Source organism: Hipposideros armiger, unplaced genomic scaffold (assembly GCF_001890085.2).
Source record: "Hipposideros armiger isolate ML-2016 unplaced genomic scaffold, ASM189008v1 scaffold_188, whole genome shotgun sequence".
Taxonomy (NCBI): domain Eukaryota; kingdom Metazoa; phylum Chordata; class Mammalia; order Chiroptera; family Hipposideridae; genus Hipposideros; species Hipposideros armiger.
In genome coordinates, this window is record NW_017731538.1 from 2472337 (window position 1) to 2483944 (window position 11608).

The 11608-nt window shown below is 36.8% G+C and overlaps 1 protein-coding gene across 1 annotated transcript in view; it reads right to left on the reverse strand.

Annotated features, from left to right (window-relative positions):
• Window positions 1-1085: 1085 nt before the first annotated feature.
• Window positions 1086-11608, reverse strand: part of COPB1 (coat protein complex I subunit beta 1) — a 35701-nt gene continuing 25178 nt past the window's right edge. The window contains exons 15-22 of the mRNA XM_019652884.1: window positions 10985-11212; window positions 10656-10835; window positions 8343-8487; window positions 7192-7311; window positions 4461-4606; window positions 3693-3782; window positions 2414-2569; window positions 1086-1474 (exon numbers count right to left, since the gene is read on the reverse strand). Of these exons, the coding sequence (XP_019508429.1) occupies window positions 1415-1474; window positions 2414-2569; window positions 3693-3782; window positions 4461-4606; window positions 7192-7311; window positions 8343-8487; window positions 10656-10835; window positions 10985-11212 (1125 nt within the window). The 3' untranslated portion in view covers window positions 1086-1414. The remainder of the gene's footprint in view (window positions 1475-2413; window positions 2570-3692; window positions 3783-4460; window positions 4607-7191; window positions 7312-8342; window positions 8488-10655; window positions 10836-10984; window positions 11213-11608) is intronic.

Below are 11608 nucleotides of genomic sequence, written 5' to 3' on the forward strand. Positions count from 1 at the left end.
CTAATAACATCAAAGAAGCTAATGTTCAATGGAACATACTTTGGGAAATGTTCTAATCCAAACAAAGGTGTATTGGTTTCCCTGTTCTCATCACAAATCTCCAATCCCTGACGCAATGCATCAAACTGACCCCTTCCTGCACTCTTAGTACCTTTCCCATTTGGTAGCCACTGACTTTGCTTTGAGATCTCAATGCTCGTAATCCTCTGAGTCTTTCTGATTTAAAAAGCAAGGGGCTTCAAAGTTTATGACATCATACAAGGTATCAATCTCCTTTGCAACCCAAACAAATCATTCCATTCTCACTGAAGTGCTGAAATAGGACTTGCTGCTTTCACTCTTTCAGACCTCATCTGTGAACTCCTCCTGAGTGTAGCCTGAAGCCTAACTGGAAGACAAAGTGTAATAGTTCAATGTTCAGCCTTAGCTACTTCAATCATCCCCAAGGAAGTCAAGGGCCAAACAGACAGCACAATCACACTCTAGGGAACTCAGCTCAGAAAGGCATTTGAAAATCATACTGGGCGGTGATGGTGCCCAGCCTAGTGAAAGTGAGGAAAAGGGGAGGAGTAAGACACAGAGGCAGCATGGGAATGGGACAGTTTTTTTCAATCCTCTGAAACTGAATCCTCCCAGTGCAGCTTCAGTAACTGGCTGGAACCAATTTAATTCCTAACAAACATAAAAGAATACTCAAAGCTAAATGTGAATGGAAAAAAATCTATTTTGGGTTATCTATTTTTCATATTCAGAATAATTAGAACAGTATTTTGTTTCAGTAGGTTCACAATGCTCTTTTAAACTGAAGATGGATCTGTCTTCTCAAGTTATTTGATACTTTGTTTCTGGAGCACAATTCCAGAGGAAAACCCTTTAGAATACATACAGTAAGGGATTATTAGAGATATTGATGTTGAAATATTAAATAAGTAAAAATCAATCAAGTAAATTGAGGCCTTTCTCATTTCACATTACAGGGTTTGTAAATTCTCTTAATAAAGTTCATATAGTCACAACTCAAAGAGTAATTTAAATTTAAAATAGAAACCTATAACCCAACTAAAAGAAATCCATTGCTACATAACTAAAATTGTGTAATTATACATTTATTTATAAAATAACAAAAGATTTAGGAATAGATCTATTTATTGTACTGTGAACATGGTCTTGGTACGTGAGAGAAACATTATATATTTTGAGGACAGCATTCAAAACTGTTAAGACAAAAGAAAAACTATAATTTTAGACGCAATCTTGATTTAAGGGAAAGGCTATAAATTATTGGCTGGAATGCATTCAGCTTGAACTCAGATTCTATATAACATAAAGCATGAAAGAGTACAAAAGGTGTTGGAGTCCAGTAAGCCCATACCTAAAATTTAACTGTAAAGCTGCAAGGACTTTTTGTTTATTCTTATACACTAGTTTTCTTCTGAGACAAGTTGATTTTATCTCCAAGACTTAAGGCCATTCCCTGTAAACAAGAATGAAGAGATTTACAATTATTGAAACTATGTAAAACCAGTAGGATTCTATCTTAACCAAACCCCCATCCAGTAATACCACATTCTACAATGAAACCAAGGATGTACAAAACAGACTCATCAAAACCTTACTTGGTTAAGTACTTTTAGTGTTAGGTTTACAAATAGCCACTAGATTTCTAGCTTGGATTTCAAAAATCTCTAATGGACCCATTTCACAAACACCTCGTGGGACTCAATATGGTTTTAAGCAAATAATCCAGAATGAAGGGCTGAAAATCTGTCTGTCTGTCTATCAATCACAAAAACACTAGTGACAGAGGGTACTACATATAGAAATAAGAAAGACAAATTCTTTCTCTTTTTGTTCAATTCAAAGGTGGCTTCAAAAAAAGCAAGTGTATGGGCCAGCCGAGTGGCGCGATGGTTAAGAACTGGCTTGGGACGCCAGAGGGCCCCGGTTCGGATCCCACATATGAGGGCCAGTGACACTGCCCTCCACAGCTAAGATGCTGAACAACAGCTCAACCTGGAGCTGGGCTGCCGTGAGACGCTGGCGACAGCGTAGGCTGCAGCCCCTGTGGCAGTGGTTGCCATGGACTACTTTATGTAGCCAGAAGCCAGCGTAAGCAGCCAGCAGCCGCCGTGAGTGGCCGTCCAGAAGCCGGCGACTGATATGCCTCACCCGGGAAGACCGCAATGATGGTGCCAACTTGGGCCAGTGAAGCAACATCCTCCACAACTAGACTGAAGAACAAAACGACAGCAACTTGTCTGTTCCCCTTCCTCCAATTCCCCAGCACCGTTCCCATCCCCCCAATTCCCCAATAAAAAATCTTAATAATAAAAAAAGGACAGCAACTTGTCTGTTCCCCTTCCCCAATTCCCCAATAAAATCTTAAAAAAAAAAAAAAAAAAGCAAGTGTTACCTGACTCTTTGCACGAATCCTTATGTGGCCAGTAACAGGGGCCTCTGGTCCCTGTTGAATAGGCTTCTCAATGCTGACATTTGCAAGCGCATCTTCTCCAAATATAGAACGAGCATAGAGGTTAGCCGCCATAAAGCCACAGTAACCAGAAAGCGCCTGGAAGAAATTTGTGATAAATCCAATACTTTACTAGAAAACTACACATAAGAAAGACTGAAGAGCATAGTTGAATTATCACTTAAAACAGTGCTTTCAAAGGCCGGCAGCGCAGTTGGTTAAGAGCTCGCTCAAGAGTACAAGCTCTGAGCAACAGTGGTTCGATGCCCGGCCTGAGTTGAGCTGCTGCTGAGCTGCCAACAGGTGGCAGGATGGCTCAGCTAAAAAAACAATAATAAAAAATAAAAATAGTACTTTCATGTGGTGGTGGTTACAAAACTGTATGAATTTGTCAAAATTTATGGAATCACATATGTAAACAGTGTGGATTTTACCATGTCTATATTATACCTCAATAAACCTGACTTTAAAGAAAACAGCAGTTACTCAATTTGTATTTATACATTCTCTGCTTACTTACAGAGGCATTATATTTGACTGCTTCCCACACCAGACCTTAAGCTCCATGAAGAGATTATTTTAATCTCATTCATTATTGCATATCTAGCAGCTCAAAGTGTACTGGGCATATAATATTTGTTTGAGTATCTGTTGGGCTCAGTATTTGTTAAATAAACTAACATGAATTAAGACCTACTTGTCTGATAGTAGACATTCTTTTACTGACAAAATTAACATTGTAACATTAGCAGAAATTTTATAAAGAAAAAAATGCCTTAGAGCATCAGCATCATTTTTTTGTTTTTCTAGTCTTTTTTCATACATACACAAACACAGCAGAAAAGCAAAGTATATCAACAATGCTGTCTTTAGCAGATATATTCTGACCCACATCAGAGCCAACAGAAGACATCATGGACATTTTCTACTAGAGTATCACAAACTACTCTGGAATAAGCCTTTCGCTGAAAGAGAGGCGACTGAATAGAAAAACTAATTTGACTACTGAGTTGGGTCACTGCACTAAGAACAAGCAGGCTGGTAAATTCCAGCAGAGAGAGGTAAGCAGGGTCATGTATGTTATGAAATAACTTCTTTTAGCTCGTCCAGAATGACAGCAGCTTTTCTCATGCTGAATAAAATACACTAGAGGAAATATGAGAAAGCCAGGAATCTACCACACTGCTCTATCAGACTTAAGAAGTTCTCAGTCAAATCTTACCTTCTCTGGAGTGAGGCATTTCATGTTGGTTGACTTTAATATGTGTTGCAAATAGTCATTCAAATCAATTATATTTGTGTTAACTGTCACCTGTACAGAGGGAGAAAAAAGTTAAGGAGATGATGATTCTTATAATGAGAAAGTTGTGAATTTCTTTTCTTGGGGTTAAGAAAGAAACAATCACTCGTGTGTCATATGAGACCCTCCTTCCAAGTATTTAGTGTGGAGGGTGGCACAAAAAGTAAATGACATCTACAAAATCCAACAAACTGCAGGATGGTATCAGAACTTTCGGATACAGATAACTTCATAGAAGATCAACATACTGCATATAAAATATTTCTGACAAAAATCAAGCCTCAAAGAAACAAAGTTCCTCACTTGACCAATGACTTTGCAAAGCCTCTTTGGACACTGGATTTAATGAGAAATTATTATTCACACATACAAGAAATGGAATGTTGTCTATAATGTCAACTAATCAATCAAATTAATAACAGAACTGCTACTCTCACCAATATACAACAGCAACTTACCAAATTACTTGTAAGTAATTTGTAAGTAATTTACAAATTACTTACAAATTAATTTTGTAAGTAATTACAAAATTACTTCCAGTTAAGGCTTATTTGCAAGAACAAATATTGAAAGACTTTGCTTTTCATATCTGACACTTTTTAGTGGGGATTAAGTTTATAGGAGAATCCCTCAACACTAGCCCAAAAGAAACAAAGACAAGGAGTTCAAGGAACTCTCCCAAAGACTAACTTTGTTTTCCCATTCAAATTCGGCCCACATTTGACGGAATTCCGCATCAGTGCAAGTTGCAGGCTGGATATAGTCCATGATGTCAATGTGAATATCACTGAGGACCACACAGTTTCTGTCACTCGCTGCTCCAGAGACATCATAAACTGCAATATACATACACAAAATGATCCCCAATCACCAGAGGCAAATTTTAAATTTAAAAGTTTTAATATTTCCAGATAATAATCATGGAATTAGAAATTATTTATATAAAGCTTATTATTATATATTGCTCTATTCTAAAGGCTTTACAAATATTACTTGTTTAATACTCCCATCAACCCTATGTTATAGTATTATTATTTTCTATCTTATAGGTGGGGAAACAAAAACAAAGAGAAGTTAATTAAGTTGCTCAAGGTCATGGAACTAGGTGGAGGGGGCCAGGATTCAAATGCTGGTGCTGTGTGGTAGGCACTCCAGGGAATACACAAATAGTAGTGTTCCCATAGCAGGTGCTTCACTATTATATTGCTGAGCCATAATACTTAATGATACAAGATTATATGCTTCTATGACAGTCTCTTCCATAGTAGAAAGTCACAATCTGATTGGAGCCTTCCTTTCCTCCTTCTAGCCTCATTTCCTGACATTCTCCCTCCCTATCTACTTGCAGAGAAAACTGGGATTACAGAATTGTACACTTGAAACCTATGTAATTTTACCAACCACTGTCACCCCAATAAAAAAAAAGAATAATTTTCAGTTCCACATCTAAAAATAAATGTATCTTTCTCCGAATCCACTCTCACCTCCTTAACTTTTATATCAGAGAAGCACTGCCTCTTCCCTTCAAGGTTAACTACTTCCTGCCATCTGTGATCTCTGCCTTGGTTCAAGATCTCTCTACCTCACTCGCTACCTCTTTCATTCTTATGTCTTTACCTTTTTATTCTCTACTGACTTTCTTCCCTTATAATCAGCCTATAAACATACTCAAGGCTCTCTCATCTTAAAAAAAAAAAAAATTTCCCCTCATCCTCAAATTCTATTTTGGCTACTGCCTTTTCTCATTCTTATCAAAACCAAGGTCCAACGCTCAGAATAGTCTACACTCACTATCTTTATTTCTCCATCTCCTATTTAGTCTTTAAGTTATCACCATTGCCCAAGACATGCATGAGACATGTTTCAATACCACAAACCACCAAATCCAAAGGGCCCTTCTTTCAGAATTCATGTTACTTGATCTTTTGCACCTTCAGATGCTTCTTGAAAATTCTCCCTTACGTCTCTCACTACACTGCAGAGTCCTTCGTAGGCGTCTCTTCTGATCAAGCTTTTAATATTGCTGATCTCTTGGATTTGGTTTTCAAATCTCCCCTCTTCTCATTTTTTATGCTCCCCTGGGTGATTTCTTCCATTTTTATAGCTTTTAAACAAATATTTATCTCTGGTTTAGACCTCTTGTTCAAATCTCCCGCTCCTATCAAACTGCCCTTGAATATCTTCAGACACTTTTATCATTTAAAGCCTACTCAAGATTTAACTTATCCTCTGTCTCAAATCTGTTCTTCTCTCCTATATTCCCTGCTTTGGTAACTGATACAAACATCAACCCAATAAACCCAATCGAGAAATCTGAGGATTAGTCTAGCCTCTTCCTCTTAAATCAGAAATCATGTCCTGGGCATTCTATCACCTTAATATCTATTCTATTTAGCCCTTCTCTCCAACCTAAACACTACTCCATTGGCTCAAACTCTGTCATCTCTCGCCTGTGCTACTGCAATAGTCGCCTCGTTAATCTTCCTGCCTCTTCCAATCAGTCTTCTCTAGTGCAGCCACAGAAATATTCAATCATGTAACTCACTCACTTCATTCCTCAATGGCTTCCCTTTACATCCAGGATAAAGTGCAAAATCCTAAGCCTGACAAGTGAAATATAGCTCCCAGTCACCTTCTTAACCCTCCAGCCCACTGTAACTCCAGGTGTATCCAACTACTCGCCTTTGCTCCAGCTGAATCCCTATCCGTAGAACACTTACTGGCCTTTCAAAACCCTACCTGAGCATTAGATCCCCCACAAGGCCTTTCCTAACTTTCCCCACCAGCTTTGAGAGAGCTGACCTACTCTCTTCATAGATTCCCACAGGCTTCTTTCTCAACACTTACCATTGTGTGCTGCACGTACTATATATTTTACATAACTGTTTTCCCTTACTCGGCTATAAGGTACCTGAGATAAAGATCTTTGGTTCCTCACCATGGCAGACCCATCCCTACCACAGAAACTGCTAAAAAAATGTTTATCAACTGAATGACTCTGTATAAGCTAGTCCCTAGGTGGCCTGGCAACAAATGTCTATGCAAAGTTTTGGACTGAGTTCAAATGTTATCCTTTGATAACATACCCTTGTCCCTTTATAAAGCCTTCAAAACTGCTAGCATTTTCCCCCATCATGATCCCGGAGCACATAGTACATAAACTAGCCCTTATCACATTGTATCATATTTATATATTTACTTATCTCCTTCTGCTTGACAGTTTCTTTAGGACAGTGACTTTATTTGGTTCATTTCCATACATCCAGAACACAGTATAATGCTTAGTGCCTCAGCAGGTGCTTCATAAATAATGTATGAATGGATTCAGGTCCTGTCCTCAAGAAATGTCACACAGCTACTAATTACAGAAATTCTTTAATAAATATATTCAAACATCACATGCTATAAAATAATTCCTTACCTATGTTACCAAATATTATTCCATTTTCTGTTGATGCTACTTTGACATTAGCTTTAATGTTTGCAAAATCATGAGGAGCAAGAGTCAAAGGAGATGGCTTTTCTACAAGTTTCAGATCCCCTGAAAAAAAAAAATTTAGACACGGTTAAAAATACATGTATATAACCTCTCAAACCATAAAACCTTAAAATGTATGCAGCTTAACATTTTCTATCAAAGGAAGGAATAATGGTTATGAGGAAAAATAAATATGAAGACAAAATAAAGAAATCATTTAACACCTTATTGTTCGTATCAATATGCACATTTTCTTTGAAAAGGTAAGAGGCTTCTCAGAATAATTCCATATTTAATTTGTGTGTGTGCATGGGAGGGTACTTTGGGCATAGCATTTTATTTCAATGAATGAATACATACTTCTCAAAAAGCTTAAATCATAAACTAAATACTCCATCACAAAGAAAGATAAAACAATCTGCAGAAAGACTTGTAAATTCTTAGAAACGAAGTTCTTTATATAGGCATCAAGCTATGCTTAGGGCAGAAGTGTGTTTTCCCTTGCTATCTTAAAGTCCTTTAACTCTTCTTTAAGCCATTTGGAATCTCCTAGGGGCACTGCACTGTTTCTGTGTACAATTTATATTTCCCAACTTCAAAGCCAGATACAGAAGTGGTCAAAGTCTGATTCATGTGTCTTATTTAAGAAAAAAGAAAGACATTTCACATTGTTAAATATGATAATGATACATTACTCTGGCCACAGGTGGTATGTATCGATTATGAACTCAGGAAATACCTAATTCTGTACTAAGGCAATTAAAAATTTAACCAAGTGAGCTACTTGATAAATCTGTAACTTAAACAGTTCTTCTTTATATCTAGAAAAACTGACATCTGTGATCGAGCTCACAGTGAGAGAGTGAACAAAACCTATCTGGATGTACCAAGAGCATAAGCATAAGAAAGTCAGTATCACAGAAGTTCAGAAAACTGGAATTGAAAACTGACTAGGTATTAAACGTAAAACTAAGCCTTGACTCAAAATGTCACAAAGGGCTCAAGAAAATTCTTATACTATAAAACTTGCATGCTTCCCTTAATAATCTATTGTAAAGGTTTACTATAAATATCTTTTTGGTAAATTTCCTCACCCAGAGTAGCTAACTCTAATGTGCAGTTCTGCAGAGTATCACTGGTTTGGTTTACAACAAGCACATCCAGGACGATGTCATACTGGTTGACATGAACATAAGCTTCTGCATATACAGGATCAGAGAAACCTGTCAACTGGGTGACCTGTAAATGAAAATAAAGACATAATCAAATGACCGAGACGATTTAGCAAAACATACAAGTATATGAACCAAATGACTAAGTCTTTTAGATAATTAACAGATGTGCTTAGACAAGTCATTTTGAAACAGGTGTAATAAAATTGTTTGTAATGCAGAAATGGTAATGAAAACTGGGACATTAGAAATAAGAGATCCTGGAATTTATATCTCAGCAGTAGAAAGATGTTAAATACGTCTAGCAAATACATTAAACATTATTACAACTTAGGAACTGAATAGATCTGGATACATTTCAGTTAAATCCCTCAGCACCTAAACTCACTAGCTGTTCTCCAAAACCCAAGGTCCCAATAAAATTCAGATCATGTGGCAGTCCCTGCTACCCAAGCTCAGGAACTAAATAGCAAAAATGCTTGCAATTACACAAAGATAAAATTTTAAATGTTCCTCCCCAAAATTTTAAAACACCCAAAATATAGCACTTTTAAAACAATATTGTCACCAAAAACACAGACAAAATAAGAAATACATAAACTATATTAAAATTAAAAATTTTTGTGCATCAAAGGACACGATTAGAGTGAAAGGCAACCCACAGAATGGGAAAAAAATATTTGCAAATCATACGTTTGATAAGGGACCTGCATCCAGAATATACATAAAGAACTCCTGTAACTCAACACAAAAACAAACAAAAACACAGGATTAAAAAACGAATGAAGGCGTTGAATAGACATTTCTCCAAAGAAGATATACAAATGGCCAGTAAGCACATGAAAAGACGCCCAATATCAATAATCATTAGGGAAATGCAAATTAAAACCATAAGATACCATCCGACACCCACTAGGATGGCTACTATTAAAAAAAAAGGAAAAGAAGTGTTGGCAAGGATATGGAGAAATCAGAGCCCTTGTGTATTGAGGACTGGAATGTAAAATAGTGCAGCTGGTATGTAAAATAGTACAGTTCCTCAGAAAATTAAAGCAGAATTACTATATGATCCAGCAATTCCACTTCTCGTCATAACCCAAAAGAAATGAAAGCAGAGCCTTGAACAGGTGTTTGTATATCCATGTTTATAGCAGCACTATTCACAATAGCCAAGACGTAAAAGCAACCCGTGTCCACTGAGAGATGAATGAATAAACAAAATATGGTATATATTCACAATGCAATATTACCCAGACTTAATGCCACAGAATGGATGACTCTGAAGACATCAGGCTAAGTGAAATAAGCCAGTCACAAAAGGACAAATACTGTATGATCACCAATATAAAGTACCTGGAGCAGTCACATTCATAGAGATAGAAAGTAGAATGGTGGTTGCCAGGGGCTAAGGGAGAGGGGAATGGGAAGTTACTGTTTAATGGCTACGTGGTTTCAGTTTTGCAAGATGGAAAGAGATCTGGGGATGGATGGTGGTGATGGCTGCACAATAATATGAATATACTTAATACCACTGAACTTGTACACTTAAAAATAGTTAACAGGGTAAATTTGATGTTATATATTTTACACAATTTTTAAAAATAAAATTTAAAAAATCTGTAACTGAAATAGTGTCAAAATCAATTCCTAATATGAAAGGGGATAAAGTGTTTTAGTTCAAATTTTGGACAAAAAAACCAGTTTGAAACTGTTTACTCATCTAACAGACAAAGGGATTAAACTAGATCACTGATTTGTAAATTTATATATTTTGAGCACAGAAAAGTTTTCCTAATAAAATCCAACATGGAACTCAATATATTAAGACTATAAAAATAGAGTTGCCCTGTGTAAAGCAGCGGGCAAAGGAAAAGCTGAGGACAGGGTGTGGGGGAGGAGGCCAGAGCCCTGGCCTTTCAAAACCTTAGTTAACCTCTAAGGATCCGCCAGCATTATGTATTGTACTAGACAATGATTCCATTCACAACTGGAACAAGTTATAAAATCATCTATTGAACCTATGGTACTACTATCACATAGTAAAGTACTTTGTCAGCTTCTGAGTTTCAATTCAATGTTTAACAAACCTATCAATCAGTGACCTGACAAAAACTGACGCTGTATAACTCGTTATTTTTCTTTTAAAAATCAGCGGGACCAGCCACATCCTGATTACTACTTTCTTATTAAGTGGTCAATTTAAATGATTTACCAGTGTATCTGGCATTTTGTTACCTTGTTAAGTTTAGACGCTAGGGGATCTGCAGCCTCTTTCCTCTGTGTGTTACCCATTGCTGCCAGCAAACTCAGCTGAAACTGGTCTTCCTTGCAGTTCATTTCATTCTTAGCAGTTAGTTGCATGAAGGAAATGGGGTCATCAGGCTGTACTGTCACATTCCTCTTTTCAGATTCTTTCTGTGTTGAGAAAACAAACACAAGTCTCTCTTGAATATGGAAAGGAAGATAGCTTTTTGCAGGCCCTTAAAAGGGACAGCCCTTACATATGAGGATGGAAAGAAAAAATGCCACAAAGCACTTGAATGGCTTTATCATATACACCTTACCTTTTGGGATAATTTCTCCTCTTCAAGTTTAGCAGATAGCATGTGAGAAAGGGACTGTCGGCATTCCTTATTGAAAATGTCATTCATTAAAGGTGAACATTCAGACAAGACCTTGAGGCACAGGGAAATGCGATCTACATCATCGTCTGTAATTGGCTTCTTAGGAAGAGAGGATTTTCCCAAATGAAGGATCGTGGCCATGAGTAACATGGCCTCAGCGACAAAAGACTAGAAAATAGAGAAATGGGTTATTTGTTGTCACAATTCTGCAGTTGCAACAATGTCACTTTATTATAACTTACAATTCAAGAAATAAAACTAATTTTTACTTCACTTGAATAATATTTCAAATCTTTTAGCTTTTATCTCCATCTTTTTTGCACCCTTCTCTTTCCTTTCTATTCTAGCTGCCACCCTCTGACCTTCAATAACTAAGAACTGAAAGACAGCAACGCCTTTTTAACTGTTGGTCTTACGCTGAGCTCCTCACATGCCAATGCTACCTTTCTAAAATTCCAACTACAGAAAAGTTGAAAGAATGATATATTTCACAAATTGTTAACATTTTGCTATATTTACTTTCTTATTCTACTTATATATGTACACTTATTTTTATTTATTTTT